General features: G+C 39.8%; 2 protein-coding genes across 4 annotated transcripts in view; one reads left to right on the top strand and one right to left on the bottom strand.

The window, feature by feature from the left end:
- Positions 1-574: 574 nt before the first annotated feature.
- LOC146718943 (RNA guanine-N7 methyltransferase-activating subunit-like protein) lies at positions 575-4383 on the bottom strand. 2 transcript variants are annotated; one of them, XM_085457999.1, is made up of 3 exons: positions 4319-4383; positions 3316-3486; positions 575-1691 (listed from the first exon to the last, which is right to left on the bottom strand). In XM_085457999.1, exons 2-3 carry the CDS (start codon positions 3483-3485, stop codon positions 1472-1474), a joined length of 390 nt encoding a protein of 129 aa, XP_085314125.1. In that variant the 5' UTR covers position 3486; positions 4319-4383; the 3' UTR covers positions 575-1471. The 2 variants fall into 2 exon arrangements, with proteins under 2 accessions (XP_085314125.1, XP_085314118.1); XM_085457992.1 differs by lacking the exon at positions 4319-4383 and adding an exon at positions 3693-3783.
- Positions 3846-26643, top strand: part of homer2 (homer scaffold protein 2) — a 35049-nt gene continuing 12251 nt past the window's right edge. The window contains exons 1-2 of one of the 2 annotated variants that reach the window (XM_085457983.1): positions 3846-4027; positions 17936-18092. In XM_085457983.1, the coding sequence (XP_085314109.1) occupies positions 4026-4027; positions 17936-18092 (159 nt within the window). In that variant the 5' untranslated portion in view covers positions 3846-4025. Of the gene's footprint in view, positions 4028-4638; positions 4699-17935; positions 18093-26643 lie in introns of those variants that run through there. The other variant, XM_085457979.1, reaches the window with a different exon arrangement.

Raw genomic sequence — 26643 nt, forward strand, 5'->3', positions numbered from 1 at the left:
TTCAGAACTGATAAAAAGATTTGATTGTCCGTTGGACTATTGAAGACTGGAAGATGGTATTAAGGACTGATGAATCAAAATGTGAAATCTTTGGGTCATCATGCAGGATCTTTGTATGCTGTCGGGTAGGAGAAAGGATGTGTGTTGCATCAACTGTCAAACATGGAGAATGACGTGTGATGGCCTGGGGCTGTTTTGCTGGATCCAGGGTCAGTCACTTGTACGAAGTGAGAGGCACCCTGAACCAAAACTGCTACCATATCATTTTGCAGCACCATGCAATGCCCTGTGGTATGCACCTAGTTGGTTATGGGTTCATCCCACAGCAAGATAATGACCCAAAACATAAGTCCAAGCTACAACACAACTACCTCAGGAAAAAAGAACAAGATGGTCCTCACTAAGATAGCTGAACGGGTGTGTGCGTGTATACACACACACACACACACACACACACACTCTATGAAAAACTACTATTTATATGGTATGTAACACAAGGTCAGTGATTCTTTGGTGTTACAACCTGAATCAGCTTAGTGCGACTAAATGAAAGAAAGAAAATAACAAAATAGCATACGGTAGAAAAATGAAATATGTTTAATGCAAACAGACCAAAGGCCAATATCTGATCTTATCAATTTTTGAACTTTTAGACACATCCCTATAAATTATCTCCAATAAATTATTAGCAACTGTTTCTGCTGGGAACAAGACTCTTTATTAAAAAAAAATAAAAATATCAAACTACATAACTCAACCCCCCCCTCCAGAAATCTCTTGTTTTTTAAATTTAGTTTATTGACAGCAGATTAGTTCTTAAGTCTACATGTCCTTGCATAACATTCTGACACAGAAAACTGAAGCTGTGTTGCTTACACGTTTTCGCTGCAAATTCTGGTTTAGTGTTTGTTACAACACTGTACCACACAATTTTATACCAAAGCATATAAAACAGTAGCAGAAAATAAACAAAACAATGCTCCTGTGAAATTTCAGAGCAATAATGTGCTAATGAAATTATACGGCAGCCCACAAACCCGAGAGAAACAGTCATTTTCAGTGTCAGTGTGAGCTCCACTGCAGAATACTGCAAATCTATCTCCTGTTAAGACATCCAAATATGACAACAGGGCTGAGCAGTGTGAAATAACATGGGAAAACATTACTGTGGTTAGGTATGACGAGGGGGGGGGGGGGGGGGGGGGAGAGGGGGGGGGGGGGCGCGCTAAGTGGAAGTCCAGCAGATTCACACAGTCCCATTTACCTGCCAGGAATTTTAATTTGGAGAGTAAAAATCAGTGCATCAAAAATAAAATGATAAACACAAAAGACTTTTTTTGTTTATACATTGCTCATCTTGAATCACTGAAAGAAATATTAGTTGCACACTCCTGCATATAGTACTACAATGTGAGCTGAAAGACTACAAATACTTTAAACACTTGTAACACCTGAGAGATTACAAAAGAGATCAGTAGCGATCATGATGTGGTCTCTGATGGGAGACGTATCCCTGGTTGGAGCTTGGCCGCCCTGAATAAGACCCACTTCCATGACCCCAGTGCCGGTCTCTGTCTCGGTCTCGCTCTCTGTCTCGGTTTCTGTCGTGCCAATGTTGCTGTCCACGATCATCTCGTCTCCAACCGCGGTCTCCTCCCCATCCACGTCCTCTGTGACCACGGTCATGGTACCTTGATGATGACATAAAATTAACAAACAGCAGGCAGTGATTGATAGACATTAGCTTAAGTTGTCCTCATAAACTACTATGGTATTGTGAGTCGTGCTTACTGGGTTTCTCTAATCTCTCATCACAATTTAAAAATAGATTTCTCATTTTTACAAGAAGGTAAAAATACCAGGAAACTCCTCCAGAAACTTCCGTGTTAATGCTGGGATTTCAGTTTTATGAAGGCAGTTCACTTCTTACTGGGGTACATCGCCATGGCAACTTATTCTACCAACCTAACCTGCAGGCTATGCTCCAGATTAGATATTAACAGGTCCAAAATTACCACCTATGGATTAATCGGTTCTCTGGAAAATAGCGTCAACATTCCTGGAAGATCCCTCTGACCTCTGTGGGCAGACTGTATTGGGGCCAAGTTTTCTTAAGAGCATAAAACACAGATTTTGAGATCTAGCCTTATTCCTTGATTTTTGTGTGTGTGCCATTTTCTACAAATATTGGAGAATTTCAGTACACAATTATTAATGGGGTCACACAACACATTTATGAACCTTACATCAAATTTGCTCACAGACAAAGCTTGCATCTGAATTACAAACGAAACTAAAACCATCTTACAGACACTACATTAATTTCATTGCATAACAATTGTAATCCATCAGATGTATTCGTTACAGCAGATTTATAATTTACAGAGCCCTCATTTTCATCAGCATTCTTTTGTGGCTCCTGGAGGAGTTTAAACAGATATGCCCAGACCTCCCTTTTTTTAAGTCACCTCCTCTAGCCCTTGTGCTGCGACACTAAGGTGTTCCCAAGCCAGCTGAGAGACAAAGTCTTGAAATGACTAAAGAAATTACTTGTCCTGGGTTGGCCCTGGAAACTCCTCTGTAGGACATGCTCTAAACACCTCACCTAGGAGGGAAACTAGTCAGATGGTTGAATCACCACAACTGGCTCCTTTTGATATGTGTGAAAGTAGCGGCTTTATTCTGTGCACCACCTGAATGATCGAGCTTTCATCCTCTCTCTCAGGATGGAGGAAGTTCTTTTTCACCACTCCACAAATCACCACCTTATAACAGGGGAGGAGTTTGTGTGCTGTCTCAAGTAATTTGCTCCAAGTTGCAAACTGGTCCTGGGTGAAGGGCAGAATAAATGAGTCTGTGTTGGTTCACAGTCACACAGATCATTGGAGTCCTGTGTGGTTGGTTGGTTGGTTGGTTGGTTGGGGGGGCTTGCGACTGGGTAGATGCTGCCAGTGCCATGCCTTTCAAAATATATCAGCGGTATCTCGAACGTACTTCATAGTACACTGTCCAGATCAATGGTATAGTGGAATACTGATCTTTAAGGACAGTTTCACCCCTCTGACTATCTTGCTGTCATTTTTCAGTGGAAAACTGCCTTACTTAATGAGAAGTCTTTTGCATTCTTCTTTACTGGTTCAGAGCATCTAAACAGAATCTCTCATTCCTTATCCCAGCTACACGACGGTTAGGGGAATTCTCCTTAATATTTTCTAACGCTTATCACCTACATTACAGCGGTGTTTCTATCATTATCGCTTCTCTCAATCGTTAGCAGTTTCGCAATGACAAAATGAAATCAATAAGCAGCCCTACCGGTTATCTCTGCCTCTCTGGTTTCCTCCCCCACGACTCCTCCAGTCCTCCACGATGGGAGGGCGGTCTGCAGGACGGTTTAAGTACTCCTGGTACTCCTGATCCTCCGAGGAGAACCTGTGTGCGAACATCTCCTCGTAGTTCTGCTGGGTTTCCGCAGTTTCGGTCATTCTGTGAGCACACAAATTATTGAAATACTTAATATCACAGAAAAGCTGCTATCGCGGCGTCGTGTTTGTATTCCCTGTTGGTCTTGCTAAACCGCGTGTTCCCAATAAGATAACTATTCTGGACAGTAATAGTAGTTATCCAACATATAAACAACGAAAAATAAAACTAGATTAAAAACAGTTACATCTCTGGCTTTGAAAAAATACCTTAATGTGACAAGTACGTCGTTAGCTTTAGCGACACTTTCCACTTCTGAAATTTCAATGTCGTACGTCGCTGAAATCCTTCCCCCCCGGAACAAACCTCTACAAATTTTAACGGTTCTGGGAGCGCGCGCACCTGCCAGAGATTAATGAACGTTACCTGGCAGTTAGGGGATAGAAGAAAAAAGTCCAACAACCATTATGAAAAGATTCAAGACCTATTAATTGACACAATTACATGCTAATAAGTGGCGTAGCGAAGTTTGCTTTAACAGTTATTCCGCTTAATTTGGGAGAAAGGGCAAACTGGTGGAAGCCAGCACAGTGAATGGAAACATGTAAGTGCATCAGATTTTTATTTTTTATTTAAAAAACCGTCGGGTTTAACTGAAAATTATTTTATTTTTTTTTTGTTTATGACTAAAAAACTCCAGTCTGGCCTGAAAGTCCATCTAAAACCGCAGACGCCACCACAGATATGACAGGTTTAGGAAACAGTGGGTGGCTGAAAGGAGAAAGCAGGTGGAAGCCGCCCCGTGTCGCTGCTGCTGCCGTTGATATGAAACAGCCCGTTGTGGAGGAAGAAGCTCAGCGTAGAGCAGCGAAATGCAAACATTAACTTAACTCACCAGCGCCGATTGTTTGAAGGCGGCGAGGGAGAAGCCACGCCAAGGTGGGATTCACACCCGCCCATGTGAACAGGAAAAACAAAGGAGGAGAGGAGGAAAAAACTTCCTGAATTGAACGGGCTTCTGTGAGACTGAGCTTGACAGCCCGGTGAGTCGAGTTTGCGAAGAACTGCTCTCTCTCTCCCCCCCATATCTCAGCTGTCTCTCAGCGGCAAGAGGACTTGTTCGGAGCTGGCACACGGGGTTATGAACTCTTTGGACCGCTAATCATCTACGGACTGCGCTTTTGAAACATTATTTTTCCTCTCAACCCAGCCAATACATAACCTTCAGATTAAAGAAAAAAATAAGGAGTTGTTCCTCAAGTCCGCGGCAATGGGGTGAGTAATCCAGAAAGCGCTGCCCTTCAGAGCGCCTCTCATGACACCTGCGCTGACTAAAAATGTGTTTGTGCGGCGAAAAGACGGCAAATATGCCCCCAGAGCTGCCCGTTTCACCTGTCAGCCCTCAAATACATTTAATTCTAAATATCGCTGATTTCAAGCGCCAGGTTGTGAGAAGATCACCTCTGTTTTATTGCCAGATTGTGTTGCAATGTGGGGAAATTAATGAGGTGACTCTTGTTGGACTGTCAGTGAGACTATTCAGATGTGTGTATATGTGTGTGTGCGGTGGGGGGTTGATGCCATATTTATAATTATGGATTTATGTTTTATTTATGAGCAGAATTTCAAAAGGATCATTCTTGAGTGCTCCTTCCTTTTCTTCAGGATAGGAATATGGTTTGGAGAGGGTTATGATATGGAGGTGTCAGAGTCAACACTGCCCACTAATGAGGAGAGATGGTGGTACTTGTGGAAGTGTGTATTTGTACGTATGTGTGTTGTCCACAGTACTGGAAGTAGTGGCGTGTACTCCCACAGTAGTTTTACATGGTACCGTACAGTATTTTGCCTCTATACTGTGGTATGAATGTTGATTCTGTGGCTCACTGCCACAGTTATGCAATCACCATCTCTCCCTCTTTCTGCACATCTACATATATCCCTGTCTATGCTTTCCAAGCAGCTGGATTGTTTTAATTTCACACAAAAAAGGGAAAACTTTTCAGACTTAAACCTCATTCTAGATCACTTATTTATTCATTTATTTATTTTAGGAATTCTTCCACTTGTAACACACAAAACTTGGATTTATGGAAACTATGATGTGAGGCGTGAATCACTAGCTGCATAAATGCTCAATTATGTAATGAGTACCACCCCATACCAAAGTGATTGCTTTTCCTCAGTATTTTAATGCGTAAGAAACCAGTTCAACAGTCCTGACTTCCTTTCGCCAGTTTGGTGTACTCACCCAGCCGGTTTCAAAGGACTCAGCTGTGTTGTGTCATGAAACTGACCCATGCAGTGGATCTGTGACAAGCATGGCAGCCAGGCCAAAGCAGGAGTTCCCACCTACTCACAGGCACAAAAGTTCCCTTTTTCTTTTCTATGTTCACTCAGTGCTAAGCAGTGGTGTCACTTGTCAGCTAAATACCTTTTTAAGGAGGGCACAAATGGCTTCTATGAAATTTTATCCCACAGGACTTCCTTGAAACTACATTGGCTGCCTTTGTCATTCCAATTAGTTTCGGGGTAATCAAATGTTGCTTGTATTAAAAAAAAAAATAAAAATCTTAAAATTCCTTTTTGCAATACCTGAGCAGCAGTGAAAAATCAAAACTATGGAAGGCTGATAAATCCAATCTCCTACACTTGATTCAGTATTGTTGCTTTGATGCATTTGAATCAGCAGCTATTACAGCAGTGATTGAATCAGCATGTTGTGACTGTGTTAGATTGTCTGACCAGGAGTCCAAATCACAACTAATGAAATTTACTCTCATAGAAGGCAAACAAAATATTTAATAATAATAGTAATAGCGAATCAAATGTGAGAACTGAAACTGGAAACTTTCTCCTTAAGAAATAACTTAATGATTGTTGCTCATTACGCTGCAACTGAATGATGGAGATTACTGATGAATCTGCAGTTTTCTTGTGTGTTTGTGTAAAACAAGACCCAAAAAACAATGCCTATCACATCTTAAACCTTGAAGTAACTGGACTAAATTAAAGAAAGGGGAGGGGAATTCTTTTGTTCGCCTTCCAATAATTAGCAGATGTGTTGCTAATTCTGCAGTGTATATATTACTACCTGAGCACACCTGCTAATGATGCAATGTGTTTTGCACGAAGCAGCAAATCAACAGATAAGAATGAGTCTGTGTTTGGTGGAGGGAGCTGTAGATCATTTGTCGTGTGTGTGTGTGTGTGTGTGTCTTTGTCCCTGAAGCTCCTGTCTCCTAAATGAAGTTATAGATTAACTATAAGTCAGACAACACACACATTAACGCCCTCGATTTCTATCTTTACGTGTCCCTTTATTACCATATTTCTTTGAGCAAATGATCTATCAGTACCCTCTTGACCCTGAGACACTTTTTGTTGTTCATGCCATTTCCACACGATTTATTGAGTATATACTGTTACATATTGGTCCAAATTGTAGCATTGTATGTGTGCATTTGTATGTGTACGTCATGTGCGGCATGTCCTAAAAAAGAATAAATCAAGCCTATGTAATTAAAGACTGGTGAATTGGAGAGGGGGAGGAAATTCAGACGGTAGCACTGGGAAAGAAAGCGATGAGAATTCTGTTTCTAAGTACAGTTTTGCAGCTTAAGGGCTGCATCTCTGGAATTATTCCAACATAAAGCCTAGATTGCCTGAAAGCCCCTACTGAATAGGCAGCCACACAGACAGCAATGCAATCAGCATATTGCTATTTAAAGTAAGCCATGCTGGGAGCAGGCCTAACACAGGGATAGATGATAATCTCCTGGCTGGCCAGAGAATGGCATATAAAGGTTTAACACTCATTGATTAGGCTCTGTGACATGTGACGTGACAGTGGGTCCTTTGGCTGCCCTGACAGGAGAGTGGACTGTAAGCTTAATCTGAGGCTATGTTCTCCATCTGTGTCCGAAGGCTGGAGGGGATGGCTGTAGAGGTGCAGTTGGGGAATAGGAGCAGGTCTTACTGTTAAAGAATCATGTGTAAATGAAAGGGGACAGGCTGATGGTGGATTGGACGTCTCATCACCAGATGGTTGAAGCCTAGGAGGCCATCTGCTGCCATGCTGTTCTTCTGTGGAGACTTCCTCACTTCCTTTTCCTTGGAGCGCTCACATTACGTTGGGCTCTGTGTCCTGCCGCCTCAGTGTGGTGGAGGGAGACCTGCTGTGGTGGCTTGTTTGATTCTGGCCTGCTGCCTGTGTTGCATGGGACACTCAGTGATGCCAGACCTGGCATTGATTATGAAGGTCATTGGTAAAATGAATAAAACAAAGTTTACCACAGTCATGCCTAAGACAGAATGTTTTCTACAAAATTAAAATATCCTGCATTAAAGCAATATGTAAAGATTATTTTACTATTTTTCCAGCTGTTTTTCCAATTTGCCAAAATGAGAAACAGCCCGATTACTAAAGTTATAATGTTTCGGCCCTCAGAGCCTGATCATGATCTGTGGAAGGAGTGGGACAAAATATTAACAAGTGTTTTATCTTGAGATCATCAATCGTCGATAGCATGGAGCCAATTATAGATACTTCTATTGAATATGTAGGTGGACTGAACTAATTTCCCTGACAAAGGTGGACTGTGTATTAAAGCAAGAGAGCTACCGTAATTAACTGATTTTAATGCTAGTAAACAAACCAAGTAGCATAACAGCAGCATTTACTACTCTTCAGTTGCACAAATGTCTTGATGTATGTTTGGATAATTGCCTCGCGACGCATCAAACGTTGTATGCCTAATTGTGGATACCGTATTGCAGTACTGAGTTACAATAGGCACGGGAGTTAAATAGTATCTCTCATGTATATCAAATTTTTACTATAGCTTTATAGAGATTGGAAATTCTGGTAATACGGGAATTTTTTTTTTAGTAAAATAGAAATGCTTGTAATTAGTCAGTTTATGAGCAGTAGTGTTGAATTTGGGCTTATTTTGCTCTTCCCTCCTAACGGTTGTTTCTTCCTGCACTGGATAGTGTAGTGCAGAAGAGATGCCATAAAATAACCTTTAACAGTGACTTAATGCGAGTGGTTTTAAGCTGAGACATCATGCTCCTGTTTTGTAAATGTCAGGAGAAAGAAAATGAAAGCATAATATAGAGCTGTAGTTCTCTGCTAACTAGACCTTGAAGTCTGTTATTGCATACAGTATATATATATACAGTGGCCTCCTTTGACCTGTTGACATCATTAGTTGAGCAAAGTGTTTGTTGCAGGGAAAGCCCAGGTGGTTTAGTAGTAATGAACCCAGAGAGAATTTCCTCCGCTGCTTACTTTGCTCATTCACACAGACAACACGCCGTTCTCGCTAATAAGGCGGCGCCGCTCTCCATCAGGACCCGCAGATAAAATATAACACCATGCCTCAGCGGTGCTCACCTAACATGCAAAAAAAGGATAATGAGAATCCAAGTTGATGATTTCTAGTGTTTTATGCTTAGCAAATTAATACACTCATTTCTAATTTTCCATATTCATGTTGCCACATTTGAACAGTACACCTTGTGACACAGTTTTTTTTTTTTTCATATGGGAAAAGATGTCCTTTTGTTACTGTGCTACACTCTAAAGCCTCTTGTAATGTGGAGTGCTACTGACAGGACCAGCAGAGAAAGTGAGGAAGGATAACTGCTCCCAGTGAGTGTTTCTGCAACTTTACCGTGGATATTTGACAAGTGAATAATGCCCCATTTGTCACTAAAGTTCTTCGAGCAGGCAGCGAAATCTGCATATATATATATATATTTTTTCAGACCACATAGGGACAAGGACAGCACTTTATACTTACTCTATGAGTGATATAATGAGCTTAAGTAACTGGGGTAGCCTGCTGATTGTCCTGCTTTAGTGCCCGTTTCATCAAGAAAACTTTCACTGTGGTGAAATTGTCTCTAAAGGAATAAAAAAATAAAATAATAATGGAGTAAAAGACCAAAAAAATAGTTTGACTTCCTAATGTTGGATGTTTCTTTTTATTAGTGAGATGGTTGCACAGTTTGTGTTCACATCAGGCAGCTGAGCATAATGTGGTCCAGTCTCTAGAGGATTCAAAAGGAATGAAATATGAAGTCTCACTGGCAAAGAGACTAAAGAGGTTATCTTATATTATAGGTTACTATTCTCAAACATATTGTTATGCCTCTGGAATTGCACCCATGTAAAAGTGACTACTTTATTCATCTCTTGCACTAGAGCTGGGCGATAGAACGATAACGATATGTATCGCGATATAACTTTTACTGATAGAGAAATTAAGCTATCGCGATAGACCTCGCCGCTCTTGTCCTCAAAAAAAAAAAAAAAAAAAAAAGGTCAGCCAATCCAAATTAAGTAGCGCAGAGCCGAACCAATCACAGCCGCAGCGTCACGTCGCGTGACTTGTTACGTACAGCACAAGTGCCAAGCCGCAGTGTGTTTGTTTGGGAAGCAGCCAGCGGGTAATGGAGCCAGCACGTAATGGAGGAAATGAGTGTGCCGACTAGAAAAATCAACCGAGCGTGACCGAAGAGAAAACAGATGGTGGTTCCAATGCCGGAGAGATTGTCAAACGGAAGAGCCATAGAAGTTCCATAGTGTGACGGTATTTCGGCTATTTCAAGTCTGACAAAAACAGAGTAGCGTGCACTGTAAATTGTGCCGAAAGCAAGTCTGGAAATACAATAAACTGGTGCATGCGTCACACTGCGCCACGTTATTGTTTCGGTGAAATGAATTTCTACAATACTGTTAATTCTACTCTCTGCAGTGTTTAAATGCTTACATATACACACAGTTACTGTCCGTCCACACATACGACTCGGTTCTGCTTCTATGCCCCAGCTTTGTTTACTTTTTCCCACCGAGGCTTCTAGACTTCTGATTGGCCAACATTTAGGCACGGTTAGGAATCTAGCGCCACCTGCTGCTTTGGCATGTTCATAGCAGCGTTTTCCTTCATTTCTGCCTTTATGTGTGGACGGGATTATTTTTTAAAACGAAAATGGAAAATCTCCGTTTTCAAAAATACCCGTGTACGTGTGGACGTAGCCTCAGTCTCTGACTGGAAGCGCTAATTCGTCATTCGGCTTTTGTCAGACTAAAGTAACTGTTAACACTGTTTGAAAAGCTAAGCTATACAACAAGGAGAGATTGAGAATTTCCTTTTAGTTCTCAGTTTATTTGATATTGACAAAAGTTAGTCAGTTTTGTCTGTTCTTCTGTAAAACAAACTAAGATTTATTTTTAGAATTAATATTTTGTTTCTAAGTGGAATTGACAATTTAGTCAGTTTTGTTTGTTCTATTTTGAAACTTAAACGCTTTAGTGGCTGCCTTTTGTGTAGTTTGCAATATTTGCCTTTATTTATCTGAAAAAGTCTCATGTTCCTTAAGTACATCTACCCTGTTGAACTTATTATGGGAAATAAATATTTAAATAAAAACAAGCTGCTGATTATTTCACATTTTACTTGTGAGCAACGGCACATTTAAATCTTACAAATATAGTTATTTGGCTTATATCGTGATAGATATCGTTATCGCCTGAAATGAAAAAAACATATCGTGATATGAAAAAATCTCATATCGCCCAGCTCTATCTTGCACATTTAATGCCCGAGACATGGTGCAAACCCAGATAGCGTGTGGCGATGCCATCTCTCTAACCTATTTAGTGAGCGATCTGACACCTTTGTAACGGTACTGCAGGCTAGAAAAAATGACACTGAACTTTCTAAAGAATCGGGCCTTACTGTCACAAGTGATCAACCTTTCTTTTTTTAAGATGTGAAAAATTACCCAAATATGTTTTTACATAACCACCCTTGGCTCCACATTTAATTTTCAAACATTACCACCTTGTGAGGTTAAACTGTCACACAGGTTTACTGCAGTGATACGAGCTTCCTTGTGTTTAGTGAGACACATTAACTTTCTGTAGGGATGTAAAGAATGCAGTTCGCATAGCTGAAGCTGCTGACGCAGCAGATTTCTGTTAAACCAGTTTCAAAGCCTGTTTGAGTGACGTTAAATGCTTTAGCGTTTAACCTCAGATTTCTAAATCCTCTATCAGACCGAGAGCTCGATGAGCAAAGTTTGTCTGTGGGTGCGGTAAGCCCGGAGTGGATTCCTATACTCAGGAATCTGGACAAAGCTGTTTGTCTTTGTTACTGAAAGAAAAACATGCCTGATCTGCACAGATGTAGCAGCACACAAGTGCAAAGTGACTGCAAGCGCTTGCATGAAAATCGCCATCCCAGGCTCCTGTTCAAAGATAGAAGCTGTCTGCTGTTTATTCACACTTCCTCTCAGAACACCATGCCATCCTGTATCATCTTAAAATGTCTTTTTTAAGCTGCATGATAATCCTTCTTAGCTGCTGTATGGTGTTAGACTAATCGCTACCTACCTAAGTTATAAGTTTTTGTGAGTTATTACTCTCAAGGCAAGATTGTTTTTAACCCTTTCATGCATGAATTATGACAATCTCAATCAGGATTTTTATTCACCTTAGGCATGAAAAAATAGTTTTTTGAGCTTCATTTTTTTAAAAATGTACTTTTCAAAGAGTGTTTTTTTTACTTGTCCACTTACGTGGACAACATCACCTTTTGGAGTGGGTGGCAGGGTATGGAGTGACACATCAGTGTCCAATGTAGTGGTTTATGTGCAAGTATACCATCAACACTGACTCTGTGAAAGGCTGATACAAGAAAACAGCCTTTGAATAGCTGTCTACTCTAGTGACCACTATGTGTGAAAGGGTTAAAAATGCATGTATTTATAGGTGGGGTACTCTGAGTAGACGGATCTGTCTGTCAGCTCACTTTAAATCTTATTGCTGGTACACAACAAACACGATTGCTGCGTTATCAGTGTGTACAGTCCTGAGGTGCGTATGTAGGTGTATGTAAGCATAGACAGTGCAGTCTAACTCAGACCTGCACCCCCACATAGAAACACACACACACACACCTGTAAATTATTCAAAGCACCAGATGGGGACAGAGAACGCCTGACAGGCAGCGGGACAAAGTATCCAGTGGTCATAGTCCCAAATGTTGTCGTCTTTTTTTCTTTTCTTTTTTTCCTCATTTATTTTTTTATATCTAGTAAAATCAATCAACCTAATGCTTTTTATCTGAGAAAAGCAGATCAGACAAATCCATTAAACAGTTGTGTGAGTGCATCCATGTGTTCAGCAGCGGCCTTTCACTCCTCCTTCCCTTGCCAGTCTGAGCTGGCTCGAGACACTGGCACTGCAAAGGTCAGCGCGTGTGGCTATGTAAAGCGACAACAGTGATCTGTATAATGGGTTTTGTTGTTCCCAAAGCAGATGAAGACCGAGATTAGGCTTAAAGGGGACAGTGAATTTATTAGGCTTTCATTTCTGTGAGAACCATAATCCCAATGGAAGTAAAAGCTTTATTAGCTCATGAATATGTGCTGCCTGCCAGCTTGTCTGTCTGACATTATTTTCACCGGCAATTCATAACAGTGCATTAAAGTATTTCTGTCCATGAGACATGTCACTTTGCCCGTTGCAGTGAAGCTTTGCAACAACAATGGGACCATCTGTACCCTGTTAATCAAACATGTGTACGCTTCTCAGCATGAAAAATTGTTTGTTCAGATTTTTAAAAAAAAAAAAAAAAAAAAAAAACTCAGATGATTTTGATTAATTTTCCTAAGCACATCCCCGTGCTTAAAATGTTCAAAATTGATTTGTTGGCATCACATTACAGCAGCTGTACCAGTGTATCTAGCTCAGAACCATTACATATGTTTAAGGAAGGAAGATACCAGCCCAAGAAAATGAATGTAATGAAACAGTAAAAAGGGTTATAACAAAGAAAATATAATGCAGTAGAAAAAATTGTGTGGTTCTGTTGCTGTGGTGGTTCAATCCCAACTGCTCCAGTTTGGTTTGGGCAAGATATTGAATTTAAGTTTTCCCCGATGCGTCCATAAGATTGTGAATGCTAGACAAAGTCTAGTCTTGTTTGAATGAATGTGTGATTGGGTGAATACAGCTTGTAATAAAAAGTGCTTTGAGTGCTCAGAGTAGAAAAGTGCCATAAAAGTCCAAGTCCAAGTGATAAGATTTTGTGGAGGCAGATAAGTGATATGTAAACAATGTTTTAGAAGCACATTTGGGATTTTACAGAGAATAAAATTATCATTAAATCATCACTAATTATCAGAGGACAGAATGACTCTTATAGATGCTTATAAGATGGAAATGGTGGTATTTTGATCATTTTTCTTCAAACTGGCCATGACTGTGTTTGGGTGAGCTAATGCTTGTGCTGGCTAGCTAGACTAGTTATCAGGATTCAACTCTACTCATTTTGATATTAAGAGGAGATGCTAATTTAAGCTAGCAAAAACACTATATTAAATCTACTAACCAGAAAAACTAACAGCTGACTCCTTTTTGTCTTTTACTACCTGACACTGATTAAGAGAAATCCGCATGTGACTCAATGCTGCCAGTCCCACGAAGCCTCAACACAATTTAAACTGATGTGTTTTTAAAAATAAATTCACTCTGTGCAGTGGTCACAAACAGGTGGATTTACTATAGAGACAGAAAAACAGACAGCCTGAAGAGACACGTTTCGGCTGTAAAGTTGAGTATTTTAACCTGGGATTCTGTGGGGGTGGAGTGGCTTTTAGAGATATCCTGAAGTGCCCATTTGAGGAAATGACAACTTAATTTTTCTGCCCTGGAGTTTGATGTTGGCTTAAGATATGGCGTAACATACAGATCATCCTTGAGGGCTGTTCATACATCACAGCATCCAAATTTCTGACTCAAAAGGGCTGTTTTACTATCGTTGCAGTCATTACACACTGTTTGCTGCTACAACTACACATGTTTCTTTTCCAACTATTTATTTATAAGTGACTTATGTATGTATGTATATATATGTGTATATATTGTACTATTCTTAGTTAGCGTATTGTCTGTCTTGTCTTAATGTTGGTTTAAAATGGAGCACTGTAACAAAAAATAATTTCCCCCAGGGATCAATAAAGTATTCTGATTCTGATTCTGATTAGAGTTCAGCGTTTAGTGCATTTTAGCCAGGTCTTAGCTTTAGATGGAGAATTGAAGGTGAAATCCAAAACAAAAGACTAGAATCTACAGTATGGGCTTGTGTAAATGTGTGGGTCCGACACACTATGGACCGCAGCAAAATACATGTAATACCAGCAAACATTTTGTTCTCCCTGTTTTCCAGGAACGTGGGAACGAACTGCACTGTGCTGTGCTTGTACTGTAGCTCACTACTCAAGGCATCAATATGCTTCCACTGAAGTGCTCTTCAGATGGCTGAACAGCATGTGAAAGCCCACTTACTCCCCGATGTCAGCACTGAGGGGGGGCTGCAATCCAACATTTTCTTTATTTTCCTAAAGCGACAGTCACAAGAACACCCATTTCATACAACTGATGATCAGCTGTAGATTTGTTTTTATTTTTTCCCCAGAGGCTTTATCCCCCTTCTTGACACAATTACTTATGTCACTTTCTGTTTCTATAACCATTTGCAATGTTTTGGATACCTTTGAGGAAGGATTGTTCATGAGTGTGTTATGCATGTTTGCACGGTTCATTGCATTTCACTCCTCTGTGAAGGCACAGTTTTCACAATGCATTTGACTGTGCCTTGTGGGACAGAAGCACTTTTGGTGCCAGTTGGAGGTGGTTGGAGGGCCCTTGGAATTAAAGAAAGGATAACAAAATGATCAGTATGTGCTCAGAACAAGCTACTAAAATATACTGCAATCAGAATAACAAAGCATTGACAACAGTCAAGTTATTTGTACCAAGCAGTGGCATCTTTCTAATCTATATTTTGTCTCTGAAAGTATTTTTTAATTCACATTTTGATTTCCAACAAGTACTTTGAATCTGTCTCCCCACATTCTTCAGCTTGTATCCATTATTAAGTTCTTGAGGTGTCCTATGATCCCTCTCATCTCAGCCACTCCACTTAATTATTCCTCACTTTTGGAACGTTATAGAGGAGTATTTCAACCACCTGCACTCGCCTTTTGAAATGAGAACCTCCAGTGGAAATTTTAACCCTCCTGAGTCCAGTCCTTTTAAAGCACTATCATTAAAGAGAAGGCAGACTGTTTTTTATTACTTTTTTGCTTCTAGCGGCAGTGCTCTTTCAGTCTTAGGTTTCTGCATAGTTGCCTTGAAACACTAAAAATGGATGGTCTGCTTTCAAATGGAGTTTTTTTTTTTTTTTTTTTTTTTTAATATTTATTTATTTTTAACCACAAGCTTTGAAACTGTGTAATAGTGTAGTAGATACCGATGTGTTCTTTTTACTGAACCCAGCGATCACAATGGCTTGAAATTTAATTGATTTACAGAGTCATGTCTATTTTAATACAGTGTCACCTGAAGATCACTCAGTGTCTGCATTCTTTAAATCGGGGAGTGTCAAACATACGGTCTGGGGCCCAGAATTGGCCCGCCAAAGACTTTGGAAAATGTGAAAAGGGGCATACATTTTGGACTTTTAACTAGTTTTAAAGTTTTTACATTTTTACATCTTACCGTACTGATTTAAAAACCTCTGGGTCATTCATACTACACCAAAATATTAAGTAATAGATGAACATTTAAATGACAGTTTCTGGCTCAAGAGTTGGCAGTTTGTCTTGTAATCGGAAGGTTGCCGGTTCGAGCCCCGGCTCGGACAGTCTCGGCCCTTGTGTCCTTGGGCAAGACACTTCACCCGTTGCCTACTGGTGGTGGTCAGAGGGCCCGGTGGCGCCAGTGTCCGGTTGCCTCGCCTCTGTCAGCGCGCCCCAGGGTAACTGTGGCTACAATGTAGCTTACCATCACCAGTGTGTGAATGGGTGAATGACTGAATGTAGTGTAAAGCGCTTTGGGGTCCTTAGGGACTAAGTAAAGCGCTATACAAATACAGGCCATCAATTTTGGTTTTATTTCATGTGTTTTCTTTGTACTGTTTTTATTTCAGCGTGGGGTTCAAATTATTTGCAAAAGGTTAGGGTTTTTTTCTCTTCTTTTTCTCCTCTGTTAAAAGCTGTGAAAGCTGAAAATCCACTTCTTGTCTTACTGAGTCAGGCTATGTTTCCAGGTAACAGCAGGACTGTCATCGGAATCATAAAGGTGTGTCTGTGGATGTCATTGAGAGGAGGAGCATTTGTATTTAGTCTGCGGTCATTCAAGTTTAACAGCCGCCTTGATCCTGCTCCTCATGCTGATGCTCTTCTGAATCACAAGGGCGGTGTGCAGCTCATGGCTGAGAGGCAGATTACTTCACTCCCACGGATAGATGACATGATTTTGAACTTTTCTCCATCACATTTATTGCTGACTTGGGTTTTATACATTTTATTATTTTATTTTTTTTTAAGTCGAGTGTGGTTTCACCTTTTCACTTAAAAATGATTAAACTATAATGAGGCTGTAAGAGATTAAAAATGGAGAGAGAACTGCTTGAGTATAATGACAGAGACGTGGCAGTAAAACTGGGCTGGACAAAAGCTTAACTTGAATCAGCTTGTGAATACTTTCTAAAAGTGGACACTGAAATGAGTCAGAGACGGGCTCAGCAGAGCTTTTATCTACTTATAATTCCCGTAATGAGTGGAATCCATTTTACCGATGTTTCCCAGTACAGTCGTTTGCCGATAAATCCTAAGAATCCCCATTAGTTTACAGGTTTAATATCGGTGTTTTATGGATAACGTGCTACCATTCAAGCTAAGCGAAGTAATACAAAGCAGTTTTCTTTGATTATAAAAGATGACTCATGATGATGGCAAATGTATGCAAAATCATAATTAGGAATTAATCCAACTGATGTTTAATTCAGTGCCTTGTGCTGTGCAATATATAAACTGTTCAACAAAACAAAAACTGCTTTTGGATGTGGGTAATTGCAAATGTGACATGGTAATAACATACTAAGAAAATGGGCAAGCATTATGTGCATTATCAGAGTGACATGTTGCCATTAGCACTGTGCATGTTTAGTGTAAAAACTGTTTTGACAATGTGATCACTTGGTTAGATTAACATTGCATCCAGTAGTAGGCAGCTGGTGTGAGAAAAGTCAATTATCTGACTGTGGTGCACTAGAAAAATCTTTCTCTAAACACATAAAAGTGCACAGTCCAAACATCTAGTGTGTTACTGACACCTATGAGAGGGAAGGGGGGTGTTAATGTGCTAATGGCTTTGGGTTGCCATGAGAATTAAGGGTTTGTGTTACATTATCACCTGCCTGTCCACACTAAGACTCTCAGGACTCTGCATTTCTGAACACAAAGCACACGGTCTCTGCAGACTTTATGTGATAAAGCTTTTATTCACCCTATAGCTCTGTTTGTGTGTGTTGTGTGTGAGAGAGATTTGGCTCGTTTATCAGTGGATGTTATCTTGAGCTGTAGTTCCATGTTGTGTCTTATCTCAATCGCCCTCTAATATCGTCCCTCTGCTCTGTCTTCTGCTCTTCAGGGAGCAGCCGATCTACACCACCAGGGCCCATGTCTTCCAAATCGACCCAACTACCAAGAAGAACTGGGTTCCTGCCAGCAAGCAGGCTGTCACTGTCTCCTATTTTTATGACAGCACGCGTAACAGCTACCGCATTATCAGTGTCGATGGAACCAAGGTATGTGTGTGCATATTCTGTATCTTTGTGTAAAAATATCAATATCAATAACTGCCCTCGGGAGACATGGAACGAGAGAAACACTTAATAGTATTGAACAAAAGGTGCTGCCAAGCATGTCAGTATTGCATTTGCTGCTCTCACTGATTAGCGTTAGTCCAACATGGCAATGTTTAAGGTTTCCTGCAACTCCTCTGCGTTTGTCTGAATAATTTGATATTAAATTTATTGCACAATGACAAAGAAAAAGATGACATCAGCTCTATTTGAGGTCACAATATTTAGCAGTTAGAATTGTTGTATGATTAACTCTTTACACCTTGAAAGCCTACTTACTGGGAGCAGCCCTAGTAACAGGAGGCTTGAGGTCAAACTTCATCTTTATGGGGAAAGCGTCAAAGTTTAGTCTACTCATGTAGTGCTAAGCTGAAATAACTGTCTAACCGGACTGGCTGACACCTGCAGTTAGGTCCATAAGTGTCAGACAGTGACACAGTTTTTCTAGGTTTGTCTCTGTGCATCACCACGGTGGATTTTAATGATCAAATGATCAAGATGTGATTGAAGTACAGACTTTTAGCTTAAAAAAGGGGTTTGACAAAACCATTGCATTAGCTGTTCAGTAATTAGAGTCATTTTATGCACAGTCCCCCATTTTCAGAGTTTCAAAAGTAACAGTTGACTGACAAGTTGTTTCATGTCTTGTCAGGCTTGTTCACCATTTATTCCATGACAAATTAAGCATTCTGGAGTTGATTCAAGTATTGAACTTGCATTCAGTTCACTGGAACTGTCTATGTGAGAGTTGTTGATGCAACTGAAAGAAACCAGATTAGACCTCGCTGGAAGATCTCCAAACGTGTTGGCGTAATTCTGAAATAAAAATCTTTAGACAGATGAAGACGCGTTTAACCCGTACCCGAATGATAGGAAGGGAAATCTATGAGGTAAGGAGAGAAACATGATCTGACGCACAACACTTATTCTGTCAAACACACTGTTATAGTATGGGCATGTATGGCTGCCAGTGGAACTGGTTCAGCAGTATTTAGTAATTATCTGACTGCTGATAGAAGTAGCAGGATGAACTCTGTAGTGTACATGGCTGTACTCTCTGCTCAGATCAAAACTGATCCCACGGTGCTTCACAGTACTTCACAGTACACAAGGATAATGGCCCAAAGCATACAGTGAAAGCAACCCAAGAGTTTCTCAAGGGAAAGAAATTTGATATTTTTCAATGTGCACGTTGGTCACCTGATCTCAGACCATCAGAGCACACTTTGGAGTTACTGAAGACAAAACTGAAGGCAGAGACACCCACAAACAAGTGAGAGTCGAGACCTGGCAGAGCGCATACACAGCATGTGGTGACGAGCATGGGTTCTAGACTTCAGGTAATCATTGACTGCACAGGATTTTCATCACCATGTTAAAGACTTTTCAAAGTTATTTTAGTTTGTCCAATTACTTTTGAGCCTGTGGAAATGAGGTCATGTAAAGGTTGGCTGTAGTTTAAATGTAATAAATAGACTACATTGAAACAGACTTTCTATACTGTCGCTGCATTTGGTACTGCTACAGTTTAAACTGTGTATACTTGTTATAGCAATGTTAATTGGAGACCTTAAAATTCAGAATTGCCCATTAAACAGTTGTACTTTCCATTAACTGTATAAACATACATCTAATAAAATATTTTTTAAAATTAATGCAGTGTTACAGTTCATAAAATAAAAATGTTCGTGTTGACTGTCCAATTAAGGGAGGAAAAAAAAGTGTGAGCTCTGCATTTTTATTTGCCAGCTGTTTCCATGGATTTAATGTATTTAAAAGCACACACAGCACATAAAAATATGAATATGGGACACACATTGATGATTTCTGTGCTTACCTAGGATCTTCTGCCTAGTTAAACTGTTTCCAGACATGGAGCTTTGCAAAACAAATATGTTAATCATAACATTAACTTGAATAACTGCCATGTAAGTTGAAATATTAGCAATCTTCCCCTCTAATAGATTAACAAGAGTATCAAAGAGCTGCCGACCTGTGGAGTCACAATTAAACTCAATTATCTGTAATTTCATGTCATCAACAAAAAGCCAACAGTCGTCATACTCTGAGGGTGGTAGAGTTTTTAAAGACTGGCCACACTGCAGGGGGAAAGTGTCAACTTTTGCTTGTGTTATAGTGATTTTTTTTTTGTAGTTGTGAGCATAGTGCTAAGATTAAATAATACAAGTGATGATGGACACCACTTGAATTTGTCTACATCCCATATTCACACAGTCTTCCTCTGCTTGCTGAAAAAGTACATTATGCGTTTCCATGGCGATCAGTTTTCTGTCTGTGTAGAAAGCTAGAGGAGCCTCAGGACAGCGATATTCCTCTGTTGACACTGTTAGGCAACCACATTTCAGAGTCTTAAATCACATAGTTTACCTGCAGAGCCACTTTAGGGTGGGTGTGTTGACAGATGTTTGGATTGGTTGATAGTTTCAATTCTCTGCTTCGGTGAAAGGATTGAGGAGTTAAGATTATCAGCAGGCGATGAGTGGCTTTCTCACAGGAAGTCAGCATATCGGTGTTGAGTTTTTTGCACAGCAAGCATGTCCTGCTGTCTTCTTAGTGCAAAGCATGTTTTTTTGTTGTTTTTGTTTTTTCTTTTTGTATGTTTTTGACCATCTGGCTCTACTGTAAAGAGCTTGTGTTCATTCTTAGAATTGTAACTCACTTTTCTGGGCAGTTTAAGCCTCACAGCACAATTTTAAGTAAAAGAAGCATCGGTTCTCTTCTCCAGCAAAGCATTGTTGAGTCAAGCTCTGCTAGCTTCAAAGCATTGAAAGCTTTCTTCCTACAGCTACAGAGGCAAGACTTTAATGTGTTATGTCATCAGCCAGCACTTATGGATCTGCAGGGATGACAACAGCTGACAATAGATTACTAAAGATAAACTATATCTACTACTTCATGTCTGTTTTATTTGTGAGAAAGATAATGGGACTATTATTTATTCATGTCTAAAAGTATCAATTTTTGTCCTCTATTTCCTCAAGGCCATGAGTGCTCTCTCTCTTCTCTCCCTCTCCTGTCATCTTTGTTGTTGTCCTCCTCCTCCTCCCTCCTCTGTAACCTTAACAGAACATTATGTGTCATAAAATCTCTGCAGGGAACCGCTGTACGCGAGGTACAGGGAAAAGGAATTTCTCAAATGTTATCGCAATTTAAAAGGAGCAGACTCCTGCTGATTTTAATTTTATCCTCCTATCCATTTAATTTAAATGAGTCAAAGTGATGTCGATATGAGCAAAGTAACCAAAAGCGAAGAAACGTTGAGTCATGTCAAATAGATGTTAAATATAGTTTCTAGTTTGCACAGTTGCTACAAGGGAGACAGGTCTGTCTAGAAGAATTCTGTGCTGTTGCACGCACTAACTATGACAGACCATCAGCTTGTATTCATCCACCTATGATGTCTGGGCAACTGGCTGATGATGATATGGCAAGTAGAGGAGCCCATCAGCACTTTTGACTGTCGCTCAGCCTGCATCGTGCTTCTCATGCAACGATGTACCAAGTGCTGTGACAACACAGTGAGGACACATCTAGCTGTACTTTATAAATAATTCCCAGTATGATAACTTTGTGAGGTAATGCCTAAAACACTCAGTTCTTTTTAGATTTATCTTTCTGACACTTCATTAAGTATCTTCTTCTTTTTTTTTTTTTCTTCTTTTTTTTTTGGCACAGCCAGTTTCTAGCACTAACGTTAAAGCTCATGAGCTTATGAGTTTGGCTTGTAGGCTAAAAGACATGTCTCCGCCAGTAATAAGAATTCAAATGAGCTTTTTATTCATCAAATGCTTGTGTAATTTAGTAATTTCATTGTATTCATTCACTTTGTCTGCTTATTACAATGTCTGTTAAGCCAGGGCAATCTTCATTGCATGGCATACCCTCCTTTCTCTTCGCTGTTCCTGTCAATCGTCACTTTTGACTGTTAAATACAAAACTGTCAAACAAATATATATTCTGCTACCTAGCCAGAGCTCATTAATGTGCTGGGAAATGTTGGCATTCAGCTGCTTTGCCCATACCAAGGAAGAAAGGAGTAAAAAAATTTCCAAAACCTGAAGGTTCTGAAATAATTATTTTATTAAGTGCTAAGTATTCTACAGTGCTACCAGTGACATGTTGTTTGTGAAAGTGGAAAAATAAGGGTTAATTGTGCTGGAACATAAACAAGATGATCAGGTTTATTCATTCTTTTTAAAGTTGTTTTGGTCTTGCCTAAACAGCATAGTTTGTATCAAACTATCAAAAAGTCAAGTTTTCCTGTTATCATCAATCTGCTCATAAAGAGTACACTAAGTTTTTTTTTGTTTTTTGTTTAATTTTCCTTTTTTTTTTGAAGTTGTGAGCCATAAATGTTTGTTTCCATCCAAGAACAAGAAAACAAAAAACTAACACCCTCCCCGATAAACCTGGGGATCTAGGGGATATGCACACTCCACCTTTCAGTGTCTGGTACGTCAAGCTAGTCGATTGGATATTGTGCTGTATGCCCAGCTGTCATCAGAGAGAATGCACTGGGCTGTTATCAGTCCCAGCACAATTATCCATAAGGATTATGACACAGTTGCACCAACCTTTTATAGTGTGAAGTCCCAGCATCAGCAAATTCTGTATTGTAAACAAAGCTGCAGATCAGTGACTCTTTCAACAGGGGAAACAAACGAGGACAGGAAACATAAAAAAATAAATCTAAAAGCACGCATTTGAACTTTTGCCAGTTAAAAAGCTGCACTTCATCAGACAACTGTCAAGACTTGAAGCATAAATACACAGAAGTGTTGTATTTATTGTGACTCAAGGTACAAATACACCCTCTATTCAGGCAACACCTGGATTTATAGGTCTGCAAAGACCTTGTGAAGGTCTTGGCTTTCTCAGAGATCAAAAGCTACATTCGGGATGTTGAACTAGCAGACTTATTAATTCAACTTTCTGCGTCATAAACATCAGCAGATGTACAAAACAAATATAATTCACACAAAAACTGTAAAAAAAAAATACATTCTGCTAAGTTGAGTTAAAAGTGGTGTTAGGTAACCAAACTTGCGTCATCACCACCGAGGAACAGTGTTTTGTTTTTTTGCAGTTCTTAATATATGGTGAGATGAAATGCATCAGGACATTAAAGCAGTTGGCAGACATACAGAAATACTGAACATTTTTTCATCTGCATCACACCTCTACCTGATGAGCAATCGCAATTTTTCCACTTTGCTTTCTGGTTTAATGACAGGACATGGCAGACTTTGTCTCACCTATCATTGGCTGTGTTTCAGATATACCACAGCATCATAATGACTATCCTCACTGCGCATTTGTCACCATAATTCAGATTTTTATTTTTTTGTATGTCCTTTTAAGAAAAAAAGATTCCTTCCTGTTCGTCCTAATTATCAGTAGATAACTTCAGCTGGTGTTGTTGTTTTTTTTTTTTTTTTTTTTTTTTTTTTTTTTTCCTTTCCAACCATGAAAAAGTCATCTGGTATTTGGTGCTTGATAACTGATCTCTCATGTTCTACATCTCCTTTCCTAATCACTGACTCTGCAGATTCTGTGCACTCTGCAGACACCTAATCGGCCGAGGAAGCTTTCCCTTATAACCTCCTGGCTGTCTGAGTTTCCAGCTGACCCTCAGGCCATTAGCTTGCCGAGCTTCACTCTGTGCCTCCTGTGCCACTTGATCCACAGCCCGGCTCACCATCCACACAGCTGCCAGCGTCACTCTGCACCCCCTCCCTTTCCTCCGTCACACCCTCCCACTCTCTCATTGGCTTGCTCACTGGGTCGTTTACATATGCGTGCCAAACATACAGTCACAGGTCTCGTGGGGGTAACTTTGTATCCCATGTTACATTACAGATGATACTGTAAATGCAATGACTGAGCCTTTCTCTGCAGATACTTTTAGTTCAGTAGGTATAAAGTTACAGGTATGTAGTTTAATTAGTCTCAGTGTTTTTCTTTATTAATATATAGTATAAAACAGCAATGAGATGTATTCAAGATGGCAGAAAATAATGGAATAGTTTGACATTGCTTTGTTGTTTTGGTTTTAAAAAAAAAACAACAAAAAAAAAACTGGGAGAAATAAATCCCTCTTGCCTTCAGAAATGCCTCATCATGCAATTGCTGCAGATTCCTAGGCTGCAGGTGATGATAATCTCCTGTTCCAGGACATCCCAAAAGTTCTGTGGGTTTAAGATCTGTTGATATGTCACCACACAATTACACAACCACCAGCAACCTGAACCAAGACTGGATGGCTTTCATGTTTACACCAAATTCTCACCCTACCATCTGAACGTTGAAGCGGAAGTCAAGACTCATCAGGTTAGGTGACATTTATCGATCTATTGTCCAACTTTGCTGAGGCCAAGCAAATTATAGCCTCAGTTTCCTGTTCTTGGCTGACAGTAGTGGTATCCGGTGTAGTCTGTAGCCCATCTGCTTCAAGGGTCGATTTGTTGTACTTTCACAGATGTTTTTTTGCTTACCTTGATTAGAACAAGTGGTTATTGATATTGTCTTCACCTCAAAGCAGTCTACATTTTCAGCCAGAGAACTGCCGATTACTCGCAATTTAAGAGTCCACATGCCGATTGTACGTTTAATTATGAAATAATTTTATGGTAATGAATTTTTTAAGAAAACTTAGCGGGGAGTAAAATGTTTGAGAAGCACTGACTGCGTTCAGGTCTTTGTACCTGTAGTGTGTAGCTTCAGTGGTATAAACGTCATCATGCTGTGTTTCAAATCTTATAGCAAGAGTTATCTTGCATTATGTTTTTGTTTAATAAAATTAAATTTAGTGAAAAAAATTTTTCTACCTCTTAAAAAAACAAAACAAACAGAATTTCTCCTAATTATTTTGAGAATTATCTGAAAGCATTCATCACACACGAGATAAAAAAGAAAGGATTATTATTCCAAAGGAAATTCACATTTTATACGCCGCTGGTTGCAGACATTTACTGCGTGTTTACCTAACTCCTTCCTTTTTTCGCTTTATTCCGCAGCAGCACTCCACTTTTTCCACAATGATCATTAAAGTTTCATCTTATCTTAACACTTCTCTTTGAGCCAGAGTTATGAGCCCTGTTAAATATTCACTTCACTGCTAGAGATGAGACGTAGGAGTGTTGTTCAGGCTTTACCCAGGTTCCACTTCAGGGGAAATTGGGTCACCTTTGTTTTGAAGAAGCCTCTGAAAGAGTGATGATTTTTAAGATCAGATTAGCAGTGCCTTGGTAAATTGCCAGTCTCCTTATAAACCCTTGATGTGGGAATGATGCCTGCATCAAAGATTGCAGTTGTAATCTTTAGCTGTGTTGCCTGATGGTCGTCTTTTTTTCTTTTTCTTTTTTTTTGTTCACCTGTTGTGATCTTTCTCCCTAGGCGCCATTAGCATTGATCTAAATAGAGGACAAACATTAATTGCGTACTAATGATCCTTATTCCGCTCGCTCAGGCTCCTCTGCTTTTTGGCTCGCTGTGTCCAGTAATGATGTGGTATAAAGAGTTTTAACACCTCAGCCACTAAAAAGATGGAGAGGGAGACAGTGGGGGCGTAGAATGGGACACGAGTCTGTCAGCAGTTTAAATCCTCAGATCCTGTATTCAGAGCCATGTTGCTATGAAACAAGGGCTGCTCTGCCATTAGACTGTCTTCTATTGTTTCTTAATCGTTGGGATAATTTGCGTGTGCTGGTTTTAAGTTCTGTTATATCTCTGTAGTGAGACTGGGTTTGTGTGCATGCAGCAATAAATCAAAGCTGCTTGTGTTTACATGCACATCTAGCATCACAGAGGATCAGAGTTGTCTATATGAACTAGAGCAGGGCGATATGGCCAAAAATATTTATCACGATATATATTTGAAAATTTGCGATAACGATATAACCGACGATATAATTGATGCGAGACAAAATACAACTCCACAACATTACTAGCGCAAAAAGACAACCTTCCATTTATTTTCACTTAAACAAGAAGCTGGTTTTTATGTACATTAAAGCTTTATAAAAATGTAACAGTGCAAATGCAAATTCCTTGCTGAAAGTTTAACCAAAAGGCATTTCCAGTAGAAATGGGCTGACATATCCTGAGCATAACCATGTATAATATCCACTGAAGTTAAAAAGAGGTGCTTTGCAACATTAAACTGCAGTGTGCAGTACGCATTTTTCGGACCATAAGGTGCACGGGATTATAAGGCACATTAAGCGAAACAAAGCAGTCAGATAAATCAAACTTTATTAAACTCATTCTTCTTGCTTCCTCCACTTCTGTACCATTGATTCATTAATGTTGAATTCTCTGGCAGCTGCTCTATTCCCATGTTGTTGCAGTATATTAATGACTAACCTCGTATTGTGGATGGATTATCTCAGTTGTTCTCCTGACTGAAGTTTGGTCCGTTTACAGCATCCTGCCATGCGATTGCATTTGTCTCTAACCATGAAGAACCTTCACG

The sequence above is a fragment of the Copadichromis virginalis genome, linkage group LG1 (assembly GCF_057382275.1).
Source record: "Copadichromis virginalis isolate Kocher_CV1m ecotype Utaka linkage group LG1, C_Virginalis_male_GT1.1, whole genome shotgun sequence".
In the NCBI taxonomy this organism is placed as follows: Eukaryota; Metazoa; Chordata; class Actinopteri; order Cichliformes; family Cichlidae; genus Copadichromis; species Copadichromis virginalis.

What these genes read in the sequence shown, in the direction of transcription:
- LOC146718943 (XM_085457999.1), bottom strand. Translation starts at nt 3,485, where the DNA reads ATGACCGAAACTGCGGAAACCCAGCAGAACTACGAGGAGATGTTCGCA. An exon ending in CAGAGAGGCAGAGATAACCG is followed by an intron (nt 1,692 to 3,315) that starts GTAGGGCTGCTT and finishes GTCATCATCAAG; the next exon opens with GTACCATGACCGTGGTCACA.